Here is a 27,585-nt window from a genome sequence, read left to right as displayed (position 1 = left end):
TCCCCTTTTCTGACCTCCTGACAAGCCAAACCGATGGGAAGCCAGGTTTGCTTAACGACCACATGACTTCTTGAGCTCTTTTCTGACAAACCAGGTTAGCTGGGGAAGCCAGATTGACATAACCAACTTCTGGCTAACGGAAGAACTGCAGAGTGAGAGGGTGAGGAAGGTCATCGAACGGGGGCCAAAACTCACTCAACGGCTGTCTCGCTTAGCGACCGAAACGTTGGGGCTGTACCGCGGTCGTAAGTGGAGGATTCTCGGTCCCCTGAAGTTGGTGGTCAAATTGTCCAAATCAGTTTGGGGTTTTTTGGGGGGTTTTTTTTTTTTTGAAATCCAGAGCTCTCCCACATGGCCTCCGTCTGACATACCTGTTGAACAGCAGTCGCTTGAAATCCTGGAACAAAAAATCCTTGTTCTTGTCTAGGAATCCCTCCACGGAATACCTGAAACACCAGATTCAGACATGCAGTGAGCGGGGTAGATCTGAGGCAGAAAGTAACGGCCATTTTGTGCAGCGTGATCCTCGGGCTCAACTCAGTCAAAGGACATCTTTTTGCAAAATGGATCCCTTTAAAACGGGTGGACTTCGACTCCCAGAATTCCCCAACGCCCAGCATGGATGGATCGTTTCCCAGAATCCCCCAGCCACCGTGCTTTAAGAGGGGAGGACTTCAACTCCCAGAATTCCCCGGCCACCATGCTTTATGAGGGGAAGAATTCAGCTCCCAGAATCCCCAGCCACCATGCTTTAAGAGAGGTGGACTTCCACTCCCAGAATGCCCCAGCCAGCATGGATGGATGAAATCCCAGAATTCCCCAGCCACCGTGCTTTAAGAGAGGTGGACTTCCACTCCCAGAATGCCCCAGCCAGCATGGATGGATGAAATCCTAGAATTCCCCAGCCACCGTGCTTTAAGAGAGGTGGACTTCAACTCCCAGAATCCACCAGCCAGCATGGATGGATGAAATCCCAGAATTCCCCAGCCACCGTGTTTTCAGAGAGGTGGACTTCAACTTCCAGAATTCTGCAGCCACCATGGTTTAAGAAGGGGTGGACTTCAACTCCCAGAATTCCCCAGCCAGCATGGATGGATCGGTTCCCAGAATTCCCCAGCCACCATGCTTTAAGAGGGGTGGGTTTCACTTCCCAGGATTCCCCAACACCCAGCATACCTTCTTCATCGAGAGGAAGTGGAAGTAAGGGGGGAACCATTCAGGAAAAACACTCACGTAACGTCTCCTGCGTAATGCTTGATCCGGAAATCCCGTCCGTACTCCATGGATTTGTCGGCGGAATTGAGCTGGGGGAACACACAAGCCGGAATCGTTCATGGTCGAGTTGTGTGGTGGATGTATCCTTTCCCTTGCCCCATTTGTTTTCAAGTGATGAAGCCGTAAACAGCAAAAAAAAGGGGGGCGGGATTGCGTACCCCGGATTCACCACGTGGTTTGCTTAGCTATTGCCGTGACTCACTTGATCGTACAATCGAGTCAGGTCACATGATCAGCCACTTAATGAACACCCCAAGGTATGACCAAAATTCCAAATCCAACTGTAGGCTTAAATCAAGGGTTACCTGCAGTGGTGGGATCCAAATATCTGAACAACCGGTTCTATTGTGTGATGCAGGCCTGGGCCTCAGATGCCCAGAAAGGACTTCCGGAAGTGGTATCCATGCACTTCCGGTGGGCCGTTCTAGGCCTGGGAGGCCTCCGATGCCTAGAACAGACTTCCGGAAGTGGCATCCATGCACTTCCTGTCGGCCATTCTAGGCCTGAGAGGCCTCCGATGCCTAGAACAGACTTCCGGAAGTGGCATCCACGCACTTCCTGTGAGCCGTTCTAGGCCTGGAGGCCTCTGATGCCTAGAACAGACTTCCGGAAGTGGCATCCACGCACTTCCTGTGGGCCGTTCTAGGCCTAGAGGCCTCTGATGCCTAGAACAGACTTCCGGAAGTGGCATCCACGCACTTCCTGTGGGCCGTTCTAGGCCTGGAGGCCTCTGATGCCTAGAACAGACTTCCGGAAGTGGCATCCACGCACTTCCTGTGGGCCGTTCTAGGCCTGGGGGGCCTCCTTCAGGCCTCCGATGCCTAGAATGGACTTCCAGAAGTGGTATCCATGCACTTCCGGTGGCTCGTTCTAAGGTCTGGGAGGCCTCCGAGGCCTAGACTGGACTTCCAGCAGCCAGCCGGTTCTCCGAATTCAGGTAAATTTAGCTACCGGTTCTCATGAACTGGTGCGAACCAGCTGAATCCCACCACTGGTTACCTGTAATTGTTTATGTTCATCACTTTGCTTTTTTAAAGGAAAATTCAAGAGCAAAACCATGAAGAAGTTTATACATCCACGTATATTAATAAAAATATCAAGAAATCGAAAGGTATATATTGTTTATTTTTAAAACGCAATCTTAATTTCTATATTTTTCCCATGGATGTGAAAAACTGCATTCGGCAACATCATTTGTACGGTAAAAGAAAGGACAACAGTGAATTTTTGGCTAAAGCTAAAGCTAAATAAATCTAAAGTACAGTTTTCTGAAAGCTTTATAATAACGTGTGGTCAACATACGACCATTCGTTTAGTGACTGTTCAAAGTTAAAATGGCACTGAAAAAAACATGACTTATGACTAGTCCTCACACTTATGACCATTGCAGCATTCCCCGCAAACATGTGATCAAATTTGGGCACTTAGTTACCGGCATGTATTTACGATGGTTGCAACATCTCGAGGTCACATGATCGCCATTTGCAACCTTCCCAGCCGGCTTTCGACAAGCAATCAATTGAGGAAGCTGGTTTCACTTAACAATGATGTGACTCACTTAACAACAGCAGCAATTCACTGAATTGAAATGTGAGTCGGGCGACTCACTTAAGAACCACCTTGCTTAGTAAGAGAGATTCTGGCCCGCGTTGTCGTCGTAACTCGAGGACTGTCTGTCGTCAATAGCCCACTCCCTTCTCTCCCTATGTATGCCCTGGGTTTGAACCACATTGTTGCTTTCTTTAAATTTTAGAATTTCCCACCCTGCTACCGTGTCACCCAGGTTATTCAGGAAAAACGAAAAAGAAAAACATCCCCCCGTGATCGCCAAATTTTGTTCCTCGTATTTGGCGCCAGCGGAAAAGGATTCTCGGATTATCTTTGTTACGGGATATTACTCCTACAATCCTCTTACCTTCCTGCTGGTATAATGGGGGTGTTTGCCAAGCCTGGCATCCATGCTCTCCAAGAAAAGGGCATCGGTGACTTTCCCCACGGTCAAGCAAGCTTCTTCCAATATCGCAATAATACCCTTGTGCGACTCTTCTACCAGATCGACGATGATTTGATTGTCGAAATATTCAATCTGTCAAAAGAAGGCAGAAGTGCTGCTTGGCAAGAGAAGGTAAAGCAGATTTTTTTTTCAAACTTGGCTGCTTTAAAGTGTGTGGACTACAACTCCCAGAATTCCCCAGCCAACCATGCTGGCTGGGGAATTCTGGAGCTGAGGTCCACACTTCTGAAAAGTTGTACAGGTTGAGAAAGACCACTCTAGAGAGTGTGAGATTTGAAAACCCAGGTACAGGTAGTCCTTGATTTACAACCTTTCATTTAATCCAGTGGTTCTCAACCTTTTTAATGCCGTGACCCCCAACTGGTCGTAAGTCGAGGACTACTCAACCGATCGTAAGTCGAGGATTACTCAACTGATGCAGTACCGTTTGCAGAATGGGACTTTTGGCAGGCTCAGCAGGGCAGAGACAGCCTGGACAATTCCTATTGGCTTTTGAAAGCCAATAGAATTAGACTCTATTCAAGAGAGTCTATTCTATTGGCTTATAAAAGCCAATAGAATAAAAGGGAGTAGCACAGCTAAGGAAAAGGGGGAAAAAATGGCGGACTGCGTTGTTTGGCGACCCCCGTGAAATGGTCGTTCGACCCCAAATGGGGTCCCGACCCACAGGTTGAGAACCACTGGTTTAATCACCATTCCAAGTTACGACAGTGGTGAAAAAAAAGGACTGCTGGCCAGTCCTTGACTTACAACCATTCGTTTAATGATGGCTCAAAGTTGTAACAATGCTGATCAAAAGGGACTTAGGATCATTCCTCGCACTCAGAACTGTTGCTGCGCTCACATTTGCGCATGTGCACATACGACGCCTGCCCCTCTCTTTCCCACCGGGACGCTAACTGAGGAAGAGTTTAAGGGACTCACGTGCTGCCATTCAATCCCCTCGCGCTGGTATTCCTGCTGTTCCTGTTGGAGGATCAGCTCGATGAACAGCTGCTGCAGCTTCTCGTTGCAGTAGTTGATGCAGAACTGCTCGAAGCTGGAAGAAGAGGCTGAGAAGATCAGGATCGCTCTCCAACAAAAAACACCCAAGTACCCATCCATCCTTGTTTCATGACCGTTCGCTGAACCCCCGTTCCAAATTACGACATCCTCAAAGAAAGTTAAGATAAGACATACTCTCGTTATGATGCTCTTCCTATAGGTACTCAACTTACAACCTCCGATTTCTGTCGCTAAGCAAGATAGTTGTTGAGTTTTGCCCTGTTTCACAATCTTTTCTTGCCACAGTTGTTAAGTGAATCGCTGCAATTGTTAACCTAGTAAGACGACTGTTAAATCTGGCATCCCCATTGAATTAGTTTGTCAGTGCTGTGATTCCTCGCCAGCCAGTGGACCTGGCAGCTGAGTCTGAGGAATCAGAGGAGGAGGAAGAAGGGCCTGGAGTGACATCAGAGGAGGAGGAAGGCTCTGAGGAGCTCCAAGACTTACAGTCGGATGAGGAGCCTGGCCCCTCTACTCGCGCTCAGGCTGAGACACAGCTGTGCTGGGAGCCTCATTTGGACAGTGATGAGGAACAGCTGGGACAAATCCAGGATGCACGAAAGCGCCGGCAAGAGAAGCGTGTAGGACAGAGGAATGCAATGGGGCGGCTCCAGAGGCAAAGGAGAAGGCATTAGCAAGCCACGCCTTGGCTGAATTATAAAAGGGAAGGGGTGGGAGGTGCTGGTTGCCGAAGGCAACTGTTTGTGTTGAGGCATCGAGATTCTGTGAACTGCGTTTTGTTTGCCTCGGAGATTGACTCAGGTCTGTGAATAATAAAAGGGGATTGGTTTTTTTCCTGCGGTTCCAGCCTGCTTGCTGGAAGAGGGGTTTCTCCTTGTGAGCTTAATAAGGATTCACTTAACAACCAAGCGGTTCGAGGACTACCCAACCGGTCGTAAGTCGAGGACTTTCCCTGCCCGGGAGCGCCGCACATGCGTGGTGCCGCTCCCTGCGCTGGCCAAGGCGTAGCTGGCAAGCGGCAGAGACGGAGCAAGCCGACCACTGCCTGGGCCACCGGCTGGCCCAGCCCAAGGGAGGTAAGGAACCTGCTGGAAAAGGGGAAAAAAATGGCGGACAGCCTTGCTTGGCGACCCCCATGAAATGGTCGATCGACCCCAAATGGGGTCGCAACCCATAGGTTGAGAGCCGCTGTGCTATAGGATCACAACACAGTCATAAAATTGGCCAGTCGGCCAGCGACGGCCCATTTAACAACAACTGACGGCCAAAAATCCCAAGCCCAATGGTGGTCGTTAAGCGAGGACTCCTGATCCAGAGAATTCTCCTGGGGTCTTCTACCTGTTGCTGCCGAAAATCTCAAAGCCGTATATGTCCAAGACCCCGATGACCGTATTTTTGCCATGGATTCGCGGGTCGTAGTTCTTGACCTCGATGGTGGCGTTGATGCGGTTCACAATCCAACAAAACAGCCGCTCGTAAATAGCCTGTGTGGACAAACACGGGGACAAGAGCGCACAGTCGTCGTGCTGGGGACGAATCGGGTTGAAGGACGCGAAACGTGTCCTCTTTAAGATGCGGTGAAGTCAGACACCGAAATTGGGGAAGATCGAGGAAGCACAAGAGTTTGGATTTCAGAGCTAGTTTGGTGCCGTGGCGAAGGAACCAAGCTAGAAAGTGGGAGACGGTGAGTTCTAGTCCTGCCTTGAGCCTGAAATCCAGCTGGATGATTTTGGCCCAATCACCGGGATGTTGTGAGTTCTAGTCCCGCTTTAGGCATGAAAGCGAATCTGATGACTTTGGGCCCGTCCATCTCTCTCAGCCCAACCCACCTCACAGAGTACGTTGTGGGGAAAATAAGAGGCAGAAGGAACATTAGATACCTTTGCCACTTGACCCATTTTATAAAAATGATGAAAGGAGGGGTATAGAAAAATAATAAAAATACAATAAAATAAAGGATAAAAATCAAATCAAGTAACAAAATAAAAGTGAGATCAAATTAAAAGAAGAGGAGTAAAAAAAATAAAGAAAACCATAAAGTAAAATAAAGGAAAATTTTAAAAAAGACCCAGATAAAAATAAATAAATTAACAAAGCAAAATAAAGTCAAATGAAATGAAGATACATAAATAAATTAAATAACAGGGAAAGGAAAATGAAATAAATTGAAATTACGATGAATAAATAAGTAAGTAAAATGAAAAGGAAATAAAATAAAATGAAGGTCAATGCAATGAGTGAAGTAAAATAAAACGAAACAAAATAAAATTTAAATAAATCAACGAATAAAATAATAAGTCAAGTCAACTGAAAACGAAATAAAATAAAATTAAGAGAAATAAATAAAACAACAAAGTAAAATGAAAATGAAAAAAATGAAATTAAATTTAAATCAAGAAACAAAATAAGTCAAGTGAAAGTCAAATGAAACCAAATAAAATTAAAATAAACACATAAAATAATAAGTCAAGTAAAAGTAAAATGAAATGAAAACAATAAAATAAAAATGAAATAAATAACTAAAATAATTCCAGTAAAATGAAGAGGAAATGAAATTTAAATAAATAAAATAAGTACAACAAAAATGAAATGAAATGAAATAAAATACTATAAAATAGTAATAAATAAATAAATAAAATAAAATAAAATAAAATAAAATAATAAGTAAAGTCAAATGAAAAGGAAATGAAATTTAAATAAATAAAGAAAATAAGTAAAACAAAAATAAAATAAAATAATAAAACAAAATACAATACAATAACAAAACAAAATAAAATAAATAATAAAATAAAATAAAATAAAAAATAAATAAAGTAATAAAATAAAAAATAAATAAAATAATAAAATAAAATAAAATAAAATAAATAAAATAAAGATAGATAGATAGATAGATAATGTAAAGTGAAATAAAATGAAAATGAAGTAAAAAACCAAACCAAATATCTGTTTATTCCTGAGACCTCTATACAAGTCTGCTCTCTTACATCCTGAGGGGAAAAAAAACATTTCTGCCTAACATGAAGCAGGCAGTTGCGCAACCAGGTCAACATCCACCCGAAACCCCATCAGACCACGGATGGTCTTGTATCCAGCCGAATCTCGGCGTTACCTTGGCGCAGGCATCCCGTACGTAGTTGGCCTCATCATGACTGTGGCCTTTTTGGATCACCTCGCCACTGCCCGTAGCCACCATCCGGTATAGGAGCGTGTTGAGGAGACTCTCCCTCTTGGTGGAAGTCAACTCCGCAAGGTAAGAGACCATTTGTGGGTCCTCGACGGCCACCTCGTCGCCGGAGCAGGTGAAATTCACGTTGCCCTGGAAAGTCAGTGGACAAAAGGATCCATCAGACCTCAAATACAGGTCATCCTTCATCAAAAACATCCCAACGGAGGCGGCTTCAAAAGTTCTCGGGTGCGTCTAGCGTTGTGTGGGCGAGCATTGTCACGAACCGACACCACACCGGAAGTCGGCATGCGCCGACACTTGTTATGGAGGGCTCGTTTGAGTTTTCGTAACTTTTCACAGTAGGTGTCTGAATTGATGGTCGAACCAGACTCCATAAACTTCGCTAGCTGTACTCTGTTGGCATCTTCACATTTGGCGGGATTTTCTATGGCACCCCTTCCCGCCAAATGTGACGATGGCAAAGGAGTACGGCTAGCGAAGTTTATGGACCATCAATTCGGAAGTCTACTGTGAAACGTTACAAAAACTCCGACAAGCCATCGAAGGGTGGGCCAGTAAAATATCAAATCAATGTCATTTACCAAGTGTAAAATGGCTGCCAGGATCTTCTGCACGGAATCGATCTCTTCAGAAATAAAACCGATCACTTTCATGGCATCCAGGACGGATTGATAGGTGGTTTTCTCACTGTCCAAAGACTTGGGAGGGCAGAAGGTGCAAGGCCAGACAATGGAGAACAACCAAAGGGGTAAAATAAAAGCAAGAATTAATCGGGGTGGGGGTGGGGGCTTGGATATTCACTCTACTTATGAACCACTTTACGCTCAGGGCTCAATCGTGGAATAACTGTACATAATCTGCCTCTTCATAACATCTTCCAATAAACTTAATTTTCTTTGTTTTTCCCCCACTTCCTTTGTGACAATCCATGCTTCTCTGCTTCTTCTTATGACTAGAAGGACGAGTTGCCACGGATTAAACTGTGTTTTACTTACCCTGTTATTACTACCACCCTCCTTGGTAAACCTGTAGGCCGTTGGGTCTCCAACCAGGTGGAGAGATTTCAGCTTAGTGTCCGAGGCACCAAGAAGCAACTGGGGAAAAAAATATCAAATAATAATTTGATAGCCCTCGATGTACGACGATTCGTTTAGGGACAACATCGAAAAAAGTGACTTATGACTGTTTTTCGCACTTACAACCGTTACCGTATCCCCGTGGTCATGTGATCAAAATTCAGACATTTGGTATTGACTCCTATTTACGACGAGTGCGTAGTGCCGCGTGATCCCCTTTTAGTGACCTTCTGACAAGCAATAAGGGGGCTGGATTCACTTAACAACCAGGTCACTAAGTTAACAACGACAGGGATATGCTTCACAGATGCGGCAAGAAAGGTCGTAAAAAGGGCTCAAAGCTTACTTAACAAAATGTCTCACTTAGCAACAGAAATGTTGGGTTCCCTGCAGTTGTTCAAGGAATCCCATGGTTGTTAAGTGAATCGGAAGCTAAAATATAAAGAGAATTTTTCCAGGGGCAGATCAAACCATTAGGTAAAGTTCAGGATGATGGGAAAGGTGGACCACGAGGGAACACGGTCCGGGTTTCCAGGTAGGAGGGAGGGGCTGCAGATCAGAGGAGCAAGAAACAGCCATTTTAGAGACTTTGTGTGTGAGAATGAGGGTGAAGACAGCACCTCCTCAATGGTTCCCAATGTAAATATTTTACACGGCAAGTTCGTCTGCTTTCGTTCAGCAAGATTCTCCCTATAGGTGAGGCACAATACAGGGAGTCCCCAATTACAACCTTCCTTTAGTGACCTTTCAAAGTTTCGACGGTGACTTTTGACCGTTTTTCACACTTTATGACAATTGCGGCATCCCCGTGATCGCGGGATCAAATTCAGACACTTGGAAACTGATTCACACCGATGACGGTTGCAGTGTCCTGGGGTGATGTGATCCTCTTTTACGACCTTCAAAGGGAAAGCTAGATTCACTTCACGACTGTGTGACTAGCTCAACAACTGCAGCGATTCACTTAACAACCGGGCCAAGAAAGGTTGTAAAATGGAACAAAACTCATAAAACAACTGTCTGCACATGAACAGCTTGCATGAGTGGGACCGCGAGTGTCCACAACACTTCTGCGAGTGGGACCATGAACGCCCATGATGCTTGGACGAGTGGGACTGCGGACACCCACAACGCTCGCACAAGGGGGGCCGTGAACCCCTGTGACGCTTGCACAAGTGGGGCCGCGAAAACCTCTGATGCTCGCCCTGAGTGGAAAGGTGAACGCTCGTGAGACTCGCACGAATGGGGTCTGGAACGCCTGTGACGCTCATGGCAATGTTCGTACGAGTGGGACCGTGAGCATCCGCGATACTCACGCAAGCGGGGGGCAGGATAGCACACGACACTGAAACGAATGGCGCTACGAACGCCTGCAACGCTTGTACGAGCGGGGCTGTGAATGCCCGCAATGTGCACACGAGTGGGGCCGTAATACCGGTGACGCTCGCACGAGTGGGACTGCAAACATCAGTGACACTCGCAGCGACGCTCGCATGAGTGGGGCTGCAAACATCAGTGACACTCGCAGCGACACTCGTACGAGTGGGGCAGTCCGCATGCGTGCGCACCTGGCAACAGCCGGCCGCTCACGCGGCCTGGTGGCCAACAGACCGTGACGCAGAAGTGAGCCGCAGCCCACAGGTTGGGGCCACCTGATCTAGCGGACACGCGACAAGATCTTTCCCGGACACGACAATGTTCCCTAGCCTTGAGTGTCCTCAAAGGACGCTCCGTTGAAGAGGCAAGTCCATGCTCCAATTGAGGAAGACCTCAGAACATCTCAACGTAGATCGTGGTGGTCATCCAGCTAGGATCTGGTGCTTCACCGTGACCCGTCTCGCTCAACGGCTGCCCAGATGACCTCCGAGAAACAAAACGAGAAAAAAGAAGGACATTGGCGGGTCCTCCAGCAGGAGAAGTCAACCCACCTGATAGAAGACGTGGAAGTTTCTCTCCCCAGGTTGCTGTTTGAGGACCCGCGACTGCAAGAGAAGGAGAACGTGAGGTCATCTGGAGGACCCGGGTGGACAGATGCCTTGATACCCAAAGCCTTCCTACAAGACGGAGCAGCTATTGGAACCCATGTAGGAGAACCACCTTCTGAGGGTCTAATCTGGGAGTTGGAGTCCATCCCTTGTAAAGCATGCCTGCTGGGGGATTCTGGGAGTTGAAGTCCAACACTCTTAAAGCATGCTCACTGGGGGATTCTGGGAGTTGAAGTCCATCCCCCTTAAAGCATGCTCACTGGAGGATTCTGGGAGTTGAAGTCCACCTCTCTTAAAGTATGCTCACTGGGGAATTCTGGGAATTGAAGTCCACCCCTCTTATAGCATGTTCACTCGGGGATTCTGGGAGTTGAAATCCATCCCCCTTAAAGCACGTTCACTGTTGGATTCTGGGAGTTGAAGTCCACCTCTCTTAAAGCATGCTCACTGGGGGATTCTGGGAGTTGAAGTCCACCTCTCTTAAAGCATGCTCACTGGGGGATTCTGGGAGTTGAAGTGCACCCCTCTTAAAGCATGCTCACTGGGGGATTCTGGGAGTTGAAGTGCACCCCTCTTAAAGCATGCTCACTGGGGGATTCTGGGAGTTGAAGTCCACTCCTCATAAGGCATACTGTCTGGGGGATTCTGGGAGTTGAAGTCTACCTCTCTTAAAGCATGCTCACTGGGCTATTCTGGAGGTTGAAGTCCATTCCTCATAAGGCATACTGTCTGGGGGATTCTGGGAGCTGAAGTCCATCTCTCTAAAAGGACACTGACTGGGGGATTCTGGCAGTTGAAGTCCACCCATCTTTAAGCATGCCGGCTGAGGGATTCTGGGAGTCGAAGTCCACTCCTCTGAAAGCTTTCTGGCTGGGGGATTCTGGGAGCTGAAGTCCCTCCCTCTTTCAGTTGTCCAGTTTGAAACCCTAACCCCCCCCCAGGCTCCATTTGTATGTTTCTCGACAAACTGGGCCGTGGCAAGTCCCTCGCCGCCATAAATGTGGATTTTAGATGACCCCGTGAGTGGAACGTGACCCCCCCCCAAAATAACTCCTGCTTTGAGACACCTTCCCCACCTTTTCCAACAAGTAGTTGCTGATGTGTCCTCCGGTGGGATCCCCCTTGAAGTCAAAATTGATGTCCATGTATTTGCCGAAGCGGCTGGAGTTGTCATTGCGGTTCGTCTTTGCGTTGCCGAAGGCCTCCAGCACGCCGTTGGACTTGAGCAGGACGTTTTTGACCCTGGAGAAGGTGGAAGAAACGCAAAAGAATTACTTGGAGGGGGGAGTTAGGGGGGTCTTCCTGGCCCCCCCCTCCCCAATGAAGCCCTCCGCTGGCTTTTTCTTCTCCTTTCTCTTTGACGATCCTACCTCGCAGCCTCGTTAGGAAGACGATGTAAAGGGGTGTGTGTGTGTGTGTGTGTGTGTGTGTGTGTGTGTGTGTGTGTGTGTATCAGATAGCTCATTTATTTCCTGGATTCCCAGGCCTTGTGTGGTGGTTTGTGACCTGAGCAATTTTGAGACTGGCTGGGGGATTCTGGGAGCGGAAGTCCACCCCTCTTAAAGCAGGCCGGCTGGGGGATTCTGGGAGTTGAAGTTCATCCCTCTTAAAGCATGTTGGCTGGGGGATTCTGGGAGTTGAAGTCCACCCCTCTTAAAGCATGCTGGCTGGGGGATTCTGGGAGTTGAAGTCCTCCCATTTTAAAGCATACAGTCTGGAGGATTCTGGGAGTTGGTCCTTCCCTCTTAAGGCACGCTGGCTGGGGGATTCTGGGAGTTGAAGTCCTCCCATTTTAAAGCATACAGTCTGGAGGATTCTGGGAGTGGAAGTCATTCCCTCTTAAAGCATGCCGGCTGGGGGATTCTGGGAGTGGAAGTCCTCCCCTCTTAAAGCATGCTGGCTGGGGAATTCTGGGAATGAAAGTCCACAGTTTTAAAATTGCCAGAGTTGAGACACAGATGGATGGATGGCTTTGCCTTACGACCCCAATGGAGTCCAACATTTCCTTGCAAAGTGACACGTGTGTTAAGTGAGTTTCGCCCCGTTTTACAACCTCTCTTCCCACCGTTGTTGAGTGAATCCCTGCAGCTATTAAGAGACTCACAGTCCACCTGGCTTGTTAGCAGGTCGCAAACGGGGATCACGTGACCCGCGGATGCGGCGACCCGTCGTAAATACGAGTCGGTTGCCCATTGTCTGAATTTTGATCACGTGACCCCGGGACGCTACGACCGTCGTAAACACGAGTCGGTTGCCCAGGGTCTGCATTGTGATCACGTAACCTTGAAATTTTGATCACGGCCTAACTTCCTTTGCTCGCCGCCGCCGTTACTTCGGAGGGTCGCTAAATGAAACGGTCGTAAGCCGAGGACACTCGGGACTGGCTTACCTTTCCACTTCGGCCCGCTGGCTGGGATTGGTGATGGCGGCGATGTACTGCATGATATACTTGCTGGCTTCCGTTTTCCCGGCCCCGCTTTCTCCTAAAAGAGACCGAGATGAGAAGCAAGGGACCGATATATTTTTCGATCGGCGAAGTCGATCGTCGGTCAGCCGGGACGACTGACGCTCGGTGAGAAGGGGCGGCGGGGTGCGCTTGCGGGTTTGTGTGTCTGTGCCTTGGCGTGTTTCTGCTTCGGCTCCCGCTCGGCGGCCTGGATCGATCCCGCGACGTCCAGGGGATGCAAGTTCTCCTCCAGCGCACGGGGAGATCTTTCTTCAGAGGACGATCCGATCTCCCGCGTCGCCACGTCTTCTCACCGGGTGTCCCCATCACCACTCGGCGTCCACCCACCTTCCGGCACAGTTGTCCTCTCCTACTCTTTCCTCCCCCCCCCCTTCCCAGCATTGCGGAGTGTCCGTAAGGGAGCTGGGTTTTGGGATTGATGGGTGGATTATGGGGTCCTGGGTGGCCACTGAGCTGGGGGGTTTTCTTGCAGACGTTTCATGACCCAACTAGGGAACCTTATCAGTGCTGGAAGGGACAGGGTGGTTTGAAGGAGGAGGAGGGGGGAGGAGGAGGAAGAGGAGGAAGAAGAGGAGGAGGGGGAGGAGGAAGGAGATGAACAGTGGGGTCCTTTATGCTCTCTCTCAGCTTGGTGGCTTTCTTGCAGACGTTTCATCACCCAACTAAGGAATATCACCAGTGCTGGAAGGGAGGGGGATTTGAAGGAGGAGGAGGAGGAGAAGGAAGAAGAGGAGGAGGAGGAGGCAGTAGACTGAGAAGAGGAAAAGGACCGTGGGGTCCTTTGTGCTCTCTCAGCTTGGTGGTTTTTCGCCAGACGTTTCATGACCCAACTAGGTAACATCATCAGTGCTGGAAGGGAGAGGAGGAAGAGGAGGAGGAGGGGGGGATTCTTGGTGCTTTCTGAGCTTGTTGGTTCCTTGTAAACGTTTCTTTACCCAATTACGAAACATCCTCAGCGATTGGGATTGATGACGTTCCCTAGTTGGGTCGTGAAACGTCTGGAAGAAAACCGCCCAGCTCCGAGAGCACCAAGGACCCCATAGTCATTCTACTCCCCCTTCCCTCCCCCTCCTCTTTCTTCTTCTCCTCCTCCTCCTCCTCCCTTTCAACCCCCCCTCCCTCCTATCACTGATGACATTCCCTAGTTCGGTCATGAGACGTCTGCAAGAAAACCGCCAACCTCAGAGAGCACCAAGGACCCCACAGTCCCTTCCTTCCTTCCTTCCTTCCTTCCTTCCTTCCTTCCTTCCTTCCTTCCTTCCTTCCTTCCTTCCTTCCTTCCTTCTTTCCTTCCTTCCTTCCTCCTACCTTCCAGCACTGATGACGTTCCCTAGTTGGGTCATGAAACATCCGCAAGGAAACCACCCAGCTCAGAGAGCACCAAGGATCCCACAGTCCTTCCTCCTCCTCCTCCTCCTCCTCCTCCTTCCTTCTAGCACTGATGATGTTCCCTAGTTTGGTCATGAGACGTCTGCTAGAAAACCACCCAGCTCAGAGAGCGCCATGGAATCCACAGTCCTTCCTTCCTTCCTTCCTTCCTTCCTTCCTTCCTTCCTTCCTTCCTTCCTTCCTTCCTTCCTTCCTTCCTTCCTTCCTTCCTTCCTTCCTTCCTTCTCCTCCTCCTCCCTTCCAGCACTGATGACGTTCCCTAGTTGGGTCGTGAAACGTCTGCAAGGAAAACCACCCAGCTCAGAGAGCACCAAGGACCCCACAGTCCTTCCTCCTCCTCCTCCTCCTCCTCCTCCTCATCATCATCATCATCATTATCAAGGTCAGCAATAACGGCATGCAACTTATAAAAGAACCACGCCGTAAGGGCGAATCAACTGGACGAACGTCCTGAAGTTGACCCCACAGATGGAATTGGTCCATCTCCTTCTGTAGAGGTGGAGAAGCTCCTCGGATGAGGAGCGAAACCTCTTCCGAGGAAAAACCAGAAAGTCCCGTTGCCGCGTGGGGGAAAAAAAACAGCACTTTGGGGACCACCAGGTCTCTTTCGATGCCCTGTCTAGATGGGCCCCATCGTGTCCCACGTGGGTCTTAAGCAGTGGCGGGATTCAGCCGGTTCGCACCGGTTCGGGAGAACCGGTAGCTAAATTTTGCTGAGTTCAGAGAACCAACTGAATTGACACTGCTTCCAGTCCAGTCTAGGCTTCGGAGGCCTGGAGGAGGCCTCCCAGGCCTAGAACGGCCCACCGGAAGTGCATGGATGCCACTTCCGGAAGTCCATTCTAGGCCTCGAAGGCCTGGAGGAGGCCTTCTAGGCTTAGAACGGCCCACCGGAAGTGCATGGATGCCACTTCTGGAAGTCCATTCTAGGCCTCGAAGGCCTGGAGGAGGCCTTCTAGGCTTAGAACGGCCTGCCGGAAGTACATGGATGCCACTTCCAGAAGTCTGTTCTAGGCCTCGGAGGTCTGGAGAAGGCCTCCCAGGCCTAAAACAGTCTGCCGGAAGTGCGTGGATGCCACTTTCGAAAGTCCGTTCTAGGCCTTGGAGGCCTGGAGGTGGCCTCCCTGGCCTAGAACAGCCCATCGGAAGTGCGTGGATACCACTTCCAGAAGTCTGTTCTAGCCCTCGGAGGCCTGGAGGAGGCTTTCTAGGCTTAGAACGGCCTGCTGGAAGTACATGGATGCCACTTCCAGAAGTCTGTTCTAGGCCTCGGAGGCCTGGAGGAGGCCTCGGCTTAGAATGGCCTGCCGGAAGTACATGGATACCACTTCCAGAAGTTTGTTCTAGGCCTCGGAGGTCTGGAGAAGGCCTCCCAGGCCTAAAACAGTCTGCCGGAAGTGCGTGGATGCCACTTCCGAAAGTCCGTTCTAGGCCTCGGAGGCCAACTGCAAGTCTCCCAGGCCTAGAATGCTCCGCCGGAAGTGCATGGATGCCACTTCCGGAAGTCCATTCTAGGCCTCAAAGGCCGAGGCCTGCATCCAATAAGAGAACCAGTTGTTCAGGTATTTGAATCCCACTCCTGGTCTTAACTTATGGGGCTTGTAATCCCACCCACGGAGAGGACAGGCGGCGGGAATGAGTCCGTGCAATGAATTTTGGAAAGAGAAGAAGGTAAGGAGCAACTTCAACTCTTCAGTTGACTTGAAGTCACCTCCAGTGCTGGGATTCAAGTACCTGAACAACCGGTTCTCTTATTGGATGTATAGGCCTGGGCCTCCGAGGCCTAGAACGGACTTCCAGAAGTGGCATCCACGCCCATCCGGCAGGCTGTTCTAGGCCTGGGAGGAATCCTCCAGGCCTCCGAGATCTAGAACAGACTTCCTGAAGTGGCATCCACGCACTTCCGGTAGGCCATTCTAAGCCTGGGAGGTGTCCTCCAGGCCTCCGAGACCTAGAACGGACTTCCAGAAGTGGCATCCATGCCCATCCAGCAGGCTGTTCTAGGCCTGGGAGGAATCCTCCAGGCCTCCGAGATCTAGAACAGACTTCCGGAAGTGGCATCCATGCACTTCCGGCGGGCTGTTCTAAGCCTGGAAGGCCTCCTCCAGACCTCCGAGGCCTAGAACGGACTTCCGGGAGTGGCATCCATGCACTTCCGGCAGGCTGTTCTAAGCCTGGAAGGCCTCCTCCAGACCTCCGAGGCCTAGAACGGACTTCCGGAAGTGGCATCCACACACTTCCGGCGGGCCGTTCTAGGCCTGGGAGGTCTCCTCCAGGCTGGACTTCCGGAAGCACTGTGCATTAAGCTGGTTCCCCAAACTCAGCCAAAATTTAGCTCCCGGTTGTGCCGAACTGGTGAGAACCGGCTGTATCCCACCACTGGCCTTTTTTGGGGGGGGAATGGAGCGATGGGAGACCCTACCGGAGATGACAATGCAGGTGTCCATGGCCCGCCTCTTCATGGCTTTGTAGGCCGCGTCGGCCACCGCGTAAAGGTGAGGTGGCCTCTCGTAGAGTTCCCGGCCCCGGTAATGTTCGATCATCTCCTTCCCGTAGAGCGAGAGGGGTTTGTACGGATTCACGGAGACCACCACTTCGCCGATGTAGGTGTAGATGCGTCCTTTCTCGAACCTGGCGTGGCGAGGAGGAGACCGGGGTTCAGAAGACATCTCGATAACATGGGGAGCGTCGGAGTTGAAGGATCATGGGTGGGGTGGGGTGGGGTGGGGAGAGAACTCAGAACGCCTGGCCCTTGGGGACAACGTTTTTAATTGTCGGATAAGTTCAGGCGGGACAATCTTTTCTTGAAGGCCTCCAGGAATGGAGCACCTATTGCACGTCTGGTGGCAAGGAGTTCCATTGGTGAATTGTCTTCACCATTAGGAAGTTCCTCCTTAATTCCAGGTTGCTTCTCTCCTAGATAAGTTTCCATCCGTTGTTTCTTGTCTTGCCTTTGGGCGCTTTGGAGGGTAGGTGGATCCCCTTCCTTCCTTCCTTCCTTCCTTTCTTCCTTCCTTCCTTCCTTTACATTGTTTCCTTCCTTCCCTCCCTCCTTTCTCGTCTTTCTCCCTCCCTCCCACCTCTTCATATTGTTTCCTTCCTTCCTTTCTTCATTTCTTCCCTCCCTTTCTTTCTTGCCTTTCTCCTTCCTTTCTTCTTTCTTTCCTTTCTTCCTCCCTCCCTTTCTTGACTTTCTGCTTTCCTTCCTTCCTCCTTCCCACCCCATCTCTCTGTTTCCTTCCTGCCTCCCTCCCTCCCTCCCTCCTTCCCTCCCTCTCACTTTTTCTTGCCTTTCTCCTTCCTTCTTTCCTTCCCACTCCCTCACATACCTTCTCGCCTTCCTTCCTTCCTTCCTCCCTCCCTCCTTCCTTCCTTCATCCCTCCCTCTCTCTTTCCTTCCTTCCTTCCTTCCTCCCTCCCTCCCTCCCACCTCTTCATACTGTTTCTTTCTTTCCTTCCCTCCCTCTCCTTCTTTCTTGCCTTTCTCCTTCCTTCTTTCCTCCCTCCTACCCCTTCTCACTCCTTCCTTCCTCCCTCCCTCCCTTCCTCCTTCTTTCCTCCCTTTCTTCCTTCCCTCCCTCTTTCTTTCCTCCCTCTCTCCCTCCCTCCCACCTCTTCATACTGTTTCTTTCCTTCCTTCCTTCCTTCCCTCCTTCTTTCTTGCCTTTCTCCTTCCTTCCTTCTTTCTTTCTTCCTCCCTCCCTCCTTTTCTTCACTTTCTCCTTCTTTCCTTCCTTCCTCCTTCCTCCTTCCCACCCCATCTCACTTTCCTTCCTGCCTCCCTCCCTCCCTTCCTTCCCTCTCTCCTTCTTTCTTGCTTTTCTCCTTCCTTCTTTCTTTCCTTCCTTCCTTCCTCCTTTTTGACTTTCTCCTTCTTTCCTTCCTTCCTCCTTCCCACCCCATCTCACTGTTTCCTTCCTGCCTTCCTCCCTCCTTCCTTCCCTTCCTCCTCCTTCCCTCCCTCTCACCTTCTTTCTTGCCTTTCTCCTTCCTTCTTTCCTTCCCCCTCCCTCCCATACCTTCTCACCTCCCTCCCTCCCTCTCTTTCTTTCCTTCCTCCCTCCCTTTCTTTCTTTCCTTCCTCCCTCCTCTTCATACTGTTTCCTTCCTTCCTTTCTTCATTCCTTCCTTTCTTTCTTGCCTTTCTCCTTCCTTCTTTCCTCCCTCCCTCCTACCCCTTCTCACTCCTTCCTCCCTCCCACCCTCCTTCTTTCCTTCCTTCCTCCCTCCCTCCCTCCCTCCCTTTCTTTCTTTCTTTCTTTCTTTCCTTCCTTTCTTTCTTCCTCCCTCCCTCCCAGCTCTTCATACTGTTTTTCTTTCCTTTCTTCCCTCCTTCTTTCTTGTCTTTCTCCATCCTTCTTTCTTTCTTCCTCCCTCCCTCCTTTTCAATTTCTCCTTCTTTCCTTCCTTCTTCCCACCGCATCTCACTGTTTCCTCTCCCTCCTTCCTTCTCTCCCTCTCTCCTTCTTTCTTGCCTTTCTCCTTCCTTCTTTCCTCCCTCCCTCTCCACTACCCCTTTACACTCCTTCCTTCCTTCCTTCCTTCCTTCCTTCCTTCCTTCCTTCCTTCCTTCCTTCCTTCCCTCCCTCCCTCTGTCTCTTTCTCCTGCCTTATAGAATCCTAGGGCCCAGAAGGGGCCTTTGGAGGTCATCTAGTCCAGCCCCCTGCTCGAGCAGGAGACCCTATACCACATCAGTGCAAGTGACTGTCCAGTCTCTTCTTAAAACCCTCCAGCGATGGAGCTCCCGCCACCTCTGGTGGCAAGCAGTTCCACGGGCCCCAAGCCTCTGTCCTTAAGCGAGACGTGCGTGAGGTGAGTTTGGCCGCGTTTTACGACCTGCCTTGGCAGAGTGGCCAAGTTCATAAGTTAAGACACTTGGTTCATAAGTGAAGGCCGCAGCAACGGTCATAAATACAAGTCCGTTGCCAACTCAGAGGCTCGTCAGTGTGGAAAAAAACGACCCCAAGTCGGCTTATTTCCCTGTTGTAACTCGAGAACCGGCTGCGGCCCATACGGGGGAGACGGGGGTGAAGGTGTCCAAATGGCGGAAGGAAGGAATATTCAAAATAAACAGGCAAAGGAGAAGCGAGGGCAGCCGGGTCTCGTGTGCGAGTGGTGCGTTTCCGGCTTTCGAAATGAGCTGGGCCTTGAGTCATTCCGATCCTGCCTCGGTTCCCTGCTCCCTCCTACATGAGAACCAACCACTTCCTGCCTCAAAGAAGTGACTTCACCACGCCTTCCAGCTGGGAAATAAACCTGGTCAGTTAGAAAAAGGGGTTTGTTAGATCTGGGCTTCTTTGTGGTCAAAGAGCAGCCGTTTTAGGGGAGGTGGACTTCAACTCCCAGAATCCCCTGGCCTGCACGAAGGGCACACAGCTTGACTGAGGAATTCTGGGAGTGGAAGTCCTTACCTCTTAAAGCATCCTGGCTGGGGGATTCTGGGAGGGGAAGTCCCCCCCTCTTAAAGCAGGCCAGCTGGGGGATTCTGGGAGTGGAAGTCCTCTCCTCTTAAAGCAGGCCGGCTGGGGGATTCTGGGAGTTGAAGGCTACCCCTCTTAAAGCATCCTGTCTGGGGGATTCTCGGACTGGTTCCTCCCCTCTTATAGCATGCCGGCTGGGTGATTCTGGGAATTGAAGTCCGCCCCTCTTAAAGCAGGCTGGCTGAGGGATTATGGGAGTTGAAGTCTCCCTTCTTAAAGCATGCCGGCTGGGGGATTCTGGGAGTTGAAGGCTACCCCTCTTAAAGCATCCTGTCTGGAGGATTCTCGGACTGGTTCCTCCCCTCTTATAGCATGCCGGCTGAGGGATTCTGGGAATTGAAGTCCGCCCCTCTTAAAGCAGGCTGGCTGGGGGATTATGGGAGTTGAAGTCTCCCTTCTTAAAGCATGCCGGCTGAGGGATTCTGGGAGTTGCTCCCCTCTTAAAGCATGTCACCTAGGGGATTCTGGGAGTTGAACTCTCCCTTCTTAAACCATGCTGGTTGGGGGATTCTGGGAGGGGAAGCCTGCCCTTCTTAAAGCACGGCTAGCTAGGGGATTCTGGGTGGAAGTCCATCTCTCTTAAAGCATGTCGGCTGGGGGATTCTGGGAGTTGAAGTCCCCCCCTCTTAAAGCAGGCCGGCTGGGAGATTCTGGGAGGTGAAGTCCCCCCCTCTTAAAGCAGGCTGGTTGGGGGATTCTGGGAGTCGAAATGCATCCCTCTTAAAGCAGGCTGGTTGGGGGATTCTGGGAGTGGAAGTCCACCCCTCTTAAAGCAGGCCGGCTGGGGGATTCTGGGAGTGGAAGTCCCCCCCTCTTAAAGCAGGCCGGCTGGGGGATTCTGGGAGTTGAAGTCCCCCCCTCTTAAAGCAGGCCGGCTGGGGGATTCTGGGAGTTGAAGTCCCCAAGGTTACAGAATGAAAATTTGCTCGCTTGGCCAACTGGCGTGTATTTGTGACCGTTGCAGCACCCCAAGTCATGCAACGGACACGCACGACTTTCCCAGCTCACCTCGGACCAGCAAAGCTACTGGGGCAAACTGGACTGCATGACTCACTTAATAAAACGGCCTTTCGCCACTTTAGCAAGGGGTAAGAAAAGTGTCCAAATCTTCCACTTGAAGAATGAACGGAGTCCTCCACTTATGACCTCAGTTATGCTTCTCTTTTCTCCACAACGACAACCGTGTGAGGTGGGTTCGCTGAGAAAGAGGGACTGGCCCAAAGTCACCCAGTTGGCTTTCAGGCGTAAGGCGGGACTAGAACTCCCCGTCTCCTGGTGATTGGCCCAAAGTCATCTAACAGGCTTTCATGGCTAAGGCGGGACTAGAACTCACCGTCTCCTGGTGATTGGCCCAAAGACACCCAGCTGCCTTTCATGCTTAAGGCGGGACTACAACTCACCCTCTGCTGGTGATTGTCCCAAAGTCAGCCAGCTGGCTTTCATGACTAAGGCGGGACTAGAACTCACCGTCTCCTGGTGATTGGCCCAAAGTCACCTAACAGGCTTTCATGTCTAAGGCGGGACTAGAACTCACCGTCTCCTGGCGATTGGCTCAAAGACACCCAGCTGCCTTTCATGCTTAAGGCGGGACTACAACTCACCCTCTCCTAGTGATTGGCCCAAAGTCACCTAACGGGCTTTCATGACTAAGGCGGGACTAGAACTCACCGTCTCCTGGTGATTGGCTCAAAGACACCCAGCTTCCTTTCATGCTTAAGGCGGGACTAGAATTCACCATCTCCTGGTGATTGGCCCAAAGTCAGCCAGCTGGCTTTCATGACTAAGGCGGGACTAGAACTCACCGTCTCCTGGCGATTGGCTCAAAGACACCCAGCTGCCTTTCATGCTTAAGGCGGGACTAGAACTCTCAGTCTCCTGATGATTGGCTCAAAAACACCCAGCTGCCTTTCATGCTTAAGGCGGGACTAGAATTCACCGTCTCCTAGTGATTGGCCCAAAGTCACCTAACAGGCTTTCATGCCTAAGGTGGGACTACAATTCACCCTCTCCTAGTGATTGGCCCAAAGTCACCTAACAGGCTTTCATGACTAAGGCGGGACTAGAACTCACCGTCTCCTGGCGATTGGCTCAAAGACACCCAGCTGCCTTTCATGCTTAAGGCGGGACTAGAATTCACCCTCTCCTAGTGATTGGCCCAAAGTCACCTAACAGGCTTTCATGCCTAAGGCGGGACTAGAATTCACCCTCTCCTAGTGATTGGCCCAAAGTCACCTAACAGGCTTTCATGCCTAAGGTGGGACTACAATTCACCGTCTCCTGGTGATTGGCTCAAAGACACCCAGCTGCCTTTCATGCTTAAGGCGGGACTAGAATTCACCGTCTCCTGGTGATTGGCCCAAAGTCACCTAACAGGCTTTCGTGCCTCAGGCGGGACTAGAACTCACCCTCGCCTGGCGCTTGGCCCAAAGTCACCTAGCCAGCTTTTGTGCCGAGGGCGGGACTCGAACTCAGCATCGCCCCGTTTGTAGCCTGGGGCGTTTACCGCTAGGCCTGATTGCCTCTTCCACCACAGAGCTGTTTCCGTTCTAGCGAAGGAAAGACCTTCCCGTTAGGGTATGTAAGGCTTTGTCAGGCTCCCCGATTCTGAAGGTCCAGCTGATGGAGATCATCTGGAGAGCCACCAGACGAGAAAGATCTCCACCGAGGCCGGATCGAGTCCCTCCGAAGGTCTCGAAGCGACTAAGATCCCCGTCCACTTGACCTCTGCTCAAACACGCCTTGCCCGAGACCCATCGTTCACTTCCTTCCCCGTTTCCGATGCTTACCTGAGCTTCAGGTTGTCCAGGAAGTCTTCCATGGTCACCTGGTCCAAGAGAACAAAGTCAGCTTTTCCAAACTCCAGACTCTCTTGCTCGGCCATGGTTTCCTGGTAGAAGGGAGTCCGCTTTCCGGGATGGGGGGAGCCCAGACGACCGTCCTCGCTCAGCAGAGAGAAGACGAGTGAGTCAAGCCGGGGAGTTTCCGTCGGAGTGAGAAGGTGGAGCTTGTGGTTAGCAAAGCTCACCGCTTCCTTGCAGGTTCCACTTCCTGGATTGTTATTTGCTCTAGGGCGGATCTCACAGGAGGGATGGATTCTCCTGGGGGAGAGGGTCCCAAAGTCCTTCATGGAGAACCGAAATCCTAAATACTGGAGAACTTGGGAGAACTTCATAGGAGACCACCAGAGAAGGCATCTAAGGGCCTCTAACGGATGGCTTTGATAGAATGGATGGATTCTCCTGGAGAAGTGGGTCCCAAAGTCCTCCATAGGGAACCGAAACCCTCAACCCTGGAGAACTTGGAGAATTTCATAGGAGAACATCAAAGAAGGCATCTAAGGTCCTCCAGAGGATGATTCTTATAGGACAGATGGATTCTCCTGGAGGAGAGGGTCCCAAAATCCTCCATGGAAAACCAAAACTCTAAACCCCAGAGAACTTGGAGAACTTCATAGGAGACCACCAGAGTAGGCATCAAATGTCCTCCAAGGATGGCTCTGATAGGACAGATGGATTCTCCTGGAGGAGAGGGTCCCAAAATCCTCCATGGAAAACTTAAACTCTAAACCCTGGAGAACTTGGGAGAACTTCATAGGAGACCACTAGAAAAGGCATCTAAGGTCTTCCAGAGGATGACTCTTATAGGATAGATGGATTCTCCTGGAGAAGTGGGTCCCAAAGACCTCCATGGAGCACCTCTACCCTCAATCCTGGAGAACTTGGAGAACTTCATAGGAGACCACCAGAGAAGGCGTATAGGATGGATGGAGGTCCCATCTCCTTCCTCCTCGTTGTGGCTTCATGATTTAGGAGGTTGGACCCAAAACAGCACAAAGTTGTGACGAGGAACCCACAACCACGAAATTAAGGGGGAGCGGACACCCTCTCCCAGGACACGACGAGAAGGAGAAGATGACGACTCAAAAACCTCCTTGATTTCTCCACCGTTGGCAGGTCCGTCCACTTCCACCCAATTCCTCCCTCGCAACCCGCTTCCACACAGCCAAACAACTTTGGCAGTTGTGCAACCTTGCGGCGTTGTGGCTCATCCAAACAATCAGCAGAAGGCATTTCTATGTGTCAGTTCACTAGTCCTCAACGTTACGACCGCAATTTTGAGCCCCAACATTTCTGGTTTTGCCCCGACGGAGCCCCCGTTAAGGGAATTTCCTCCCGTCGTTAAGTGAGTCACAGGGTCATGAAGACAATCGGGCTTCCTCCGTTGACTTTTCTGTGTCCGAAAGTCGCGGAAGGGAATTCCGTCACACAAACACACACACACACACACACACACACACTGGGGACCCTGTGGCCGTCGTAAATATGAAACAGTTGCCAAGGGTCTAAATGTGGATCCCGCGACCAGGAGTCTTCCAACTTGGCCCTTTTTGACTGGTGGACTTCAACTCCCAGCATTCCTCAGTCGGCCATTTTGATGAAACTGCAGGCTTGGATCCAGACTCTCAAGGGTCTTCCAACTTGGCCCTTTGATGACTGGTAGGACTTCAACTCCCAGAATTCCTCAGTCGGCCATTTTGATGAAACTGCAGGCTTGGATCCAGACTCTCAAGGGTCTTCCAACTTGGCCCTTTGATGACTGGTAGACTTCAACTCCCAGAATTCCTCAGTCGGCCATTTTGATGAAACTGCAGGCTTGGATCCAGACCAGGGGGTCTTCCAACTTGGCCCTTTTATGACTTGTGAGACTTCAACTCCCAGAATTCCTCAGTCGGCCATTTTGATGAAACTGCGGGCTTAGATCCAGACTCTCAGGGGTCTTCCAACTTGGCCCTTTTCTGACTGGTGGACTTCAACTCCCAGAATTCCTCAGTCGGCCATTTTGATGAACCTGCAGACTTGGATCCAGACTCTCAGGGGTCTTCCAACTTGGCCCTTTGATGACTGGTGGACTTCAACTCCCAGAATTCCTCAGTCGGCCATTTTGATGAAACAGGGGGCTTAGATCCAGACTCTCAGGGGTCTTCCAACTTGGCCCTTTGATGACTGGTGGGACTTCAACTCCCAGAATCCCTCAGCCAGGCATGCTGGCTGAGGAATTCTGGGAGTTGAAGTCCACCAAGTCATAAAAGGGCCAAGTTTGAGGACCTCTGGTGTAGACTATATTGTAGAGCTAGATGTAGAAACCGCACTCGTACCTATTTCCCGGACAGACCCAAGGATGGACGGGCGCACAAACACACCATCCTGCAGGCGAAGCGACACCGTGCAGACCGACGAAATGTCGGTAGTCCTCAGTAATAAAGGCCAGAGAGCACGGAGGACCCCACCATCCTGTTCCTTCTCCTCTCCACAAATCCTCCCCCCTTCTAGCCCTGATGACGTTCCCTAGTTGGGTCATGAGACGTCTGCAAGGAAACCACCCAGCTCAGAGAGCACCAGGGACCCCCACAGTCCTTCCTCCTCCTCTCCTTTTCCCTCTCGTCTCCCTCTTTCTTCTCCTCCTCCTCCTCCCCTTCCTCCTCCTCTTCTCCATAACTCTCCCCCTTCCTTCTAGCCTTGTTGTTGTTCCCCAGTTGGGTCATGAGACGTCTGCAAGGAAACCACCCAACTCAGAGAGCACCAAGGACCTCACTTTCCTTCCTCCTCCTCTCCTTTCCCCCCTCCTTCCTCCCTTCCTCCTCCCCCTCTCCTTCCTCCCTTCCTCCTCCTCCATCTCCTTCCTCCCTTCTAGCACAGATAACGTTCCCTAGTTGGGCTACGAGACGTCTGCAAGAAAACCACCCAGCTGAGAGAGCACCGAGTCCTTTTCCACTTCCTCTCCTCCCTCTCCTTTTCCCTGTGTTTTCTCTCCTCCTCCCCCTCTACTTCCTCCCTCCCTCTTCCTCCTCCTCTTCTCCATAACTCCCCCCCTTCCTTCTAGCCTTGATGTTGTTCCCTAGTTGGGTCACGAGATGTCTGCAAGGAAAGCACCCAGCTCAGAGAACATAAAGGATCCCACGGTTCTTCTCCTTCCTCCCTCTCGGCAAAGCCTACCCCCTCCTAACACTGATGATGTTCCCTAGTTGGGTCACGAGACGTCTGCGCAGAAACAACCCCCCCCCCAAGCTCAAGAGAGCACCCAGGACCCCCACAGTTCAACCCGGAGCTACCCAATCGTAGTCTCTTCTACAGGGAGCAGTTTTACTTCTGTTCTCTCGCCCTGCCCATCTTCCACTCCACCGTCTTTTGCCACAATTATTGTGGTTTGGCTTGTGGGCGGCAACGTCGCTTCCTCTTCCTGGCCAGAGACGGGCGGGCTGCCCCACCCTCAAGCCCGCTGGATGGGGGGGGGGTTGCCAAGGGGCTTCGGAGGCGGGGTCTGCAGGGAACGAAGACCCCCCCCCTCGCACCAGGAGAGGCTGAGCCCGAGAGCAAGTGGGGAGTATCTCCTCAAGATGTACGGAATTAAAATGCCAATTAATTCAATATATTCTGGAGGTGGCAAGCGGGAGGAAGATAAAGCAGGTTGCGCCTGACACTGGAGGTTTTTAAGACAGGATTGGACAGCCGTCGGGTCCGACAGGGTCTAGGCCGTCTCCTGCTTGAGCAGGGGGTTGGACTAGATGACCTCCAAGGTCCCAACTGTTATTCTGTCAGAGTGTCCTGCTTGAGCAGGGGGTTGGACTAGATGACCTCCGAGATCCCTTCCACCTGTTATGGTCAGTGTCTCCTGCTTGAGTAAGGGGTTGGACTAGAGGACCTCCAGGGTCCCTTCCAGCTCTTATTCTACTGGGGTCTCCTGTTTGAGCAGGGGGTTGGACTAGAGGATCTCCAGGGTCCCTTCCACCTATTATTCTGTCAGGGTGTCCTGCTTGAGTAAGGGGTTGGACTAGATGACCTCCAAGGTCCCAACTGTTATTCTGTCAGAGTGTCCTGCTTGAGCAGGGGGTTGGACTAGATGACCTCCGAGATCCCTTCCACCTGTTATGGTCAGTGTCTCCTGCTTGAGTAAGGGGTTGGACTAGAGGACCTCCAGGGTCCCTTCCAGCTCTTATTCTACTGGGGTCTCCTGTTTGAGCAGGGGGTTGGACTAGAGGATCTCCAGGGTCCCTTCCACCTATTATTCTGTCAGGGTGTCCTGCTTGAGTAAGGGGTTGGACTAGATGACCTCCAAGGTCCCAACTGTTATTCTGTCAGTGTCCTGCTTGAGCAGGGGGTTGGACTAGATGACCTCCGAGATCCCTTCCACCTGTTATGGTCAGTGTCTCCTGTTTGAGTAAGGGGTTGGACTAGAGGACCTCCAAGGTCCGAACTCCGTTATTCTGTAAGGGTCTCCTGCTTGAGCAGGGGGTTGGACTAGAGGCCCTCCAGGGACCCTTCCAGCTCTTATTCTACTGGGGTCTCCTGTTTGAGCAGGGGGTTGGACTAGAGGACCTCCAAGGTCTCTTCCAACCCTGTTATTCTATTATTCTGTAAGGCTCTCCTGTTTGAGCAGGGGGTTAGACTAGATGACCTCCGGGGGTCCCTTCCAAGTTATTCTGTTAGGGTCTCCTCTTTGAGCAGGGGGTTGGAGTAGATGACCTCCAAGGTTCCTTCCAGCTCTTTGTTCGTCTGAGATTCTGTCAGGCTCTCCTGTTTGAGCAGGGGGTTGGACTAGATGACCTCCAGGGTCCCTTCCAGCTCTTGTTATTCTATTAGGGTCTCCTGTTTGAGCAGGGGGTTGGACTGGATGACCTCCAAGGTAGAGAGAGAAGAGACAGACAGGGA

At 50.9% G+C, this 27,585-nt stretch overlaps 1 protein-coding gene across 1 annotated transcript in view; it reads right to left on the bottom strand.

Annotated features, from left to right (window-relative positions):
- LOC120296842 (unconventional myosin-Ig-like) overlaps window positions 1-22,848 on the bottom strand; it is a 50,616-nt gene extending 27,768 nt beyond the window's left edge. The window contains exons 1-13 of the mRNA XM_039318870.1: window positions 22,666-22,848; window positions 16,821-17,029; window positions 12,932-13,025; window positions 11,619-11,784; window positions 10,486-10,539; window positions 8,477-8,575; window positions 8,063-8,179; window positions 7,404-7,610; window positions 5,633-5,778; window positions 4,214-4,328; window positions 3,191-3,361; window positions 1,234-1,304; window positions 372-446 (exon numbers count right to left, since the gene is read on the bottom strand). Coding sequence (XP_039174804.1) covers window positions 372-446; window positions 1,234-1,304; window positions 3,191-3,361; window positions 4,214-4,328; window positions 5,633-5,778; window positions 7,404-7,610; window positions 8,063-8,179; window positions 8,477-8,575; window positions 10,486-10,539; window positions 11,619-11,784; window positions 12,932-13,025; window positions 16,821-17,029; window positions 22,666-22,760 — 1,619 coding nt within the window. The 5' untranslated portion in view covers window positions 22,761-22,848. The remainder of the gene's footprint in view (window positions 1-371; window positions 447-1,233; window positions 1,305-3,190; window positions 3,362-4,213; window positions 4,329-5,632; window positions 5,779-7,403; window positions 7,611-8,062; window positions 8,180-8,476; window positions 8,576-10,485; window positions 10,540-11,618; window positions 11,785-12,931; window positions 13,026-16,820; window positions 17,030-22,665) is intronic.
- Between the last annotated feature and the right edge of the window lie 4,737 nt (window positions 22,849-27,585).

The sequence above is a fragment of the Crotalus tigris genome, unplaced genomic scaffold, assembly GCF_016545835.1.
Source record: "Crotalus tigris isolate CLP2741 ecotype Arizona unplaced genomic scaffold, ASM1654583v1 scf7180000021611.299338, whole genome shotgun sequence".
Taxonomy (NCBI): domain Eukaryota; kingdom Metazoa; phylum Chordata; class Lepidosauria; order Squamata; family Viperidae; genus Crotalus; species Crotalus tigris.
The sequence above is the reverse complement of the archived record's forward strand: the minus strand, read 5'-3'. Positions and strand labels throughout refer to the sequence as shown.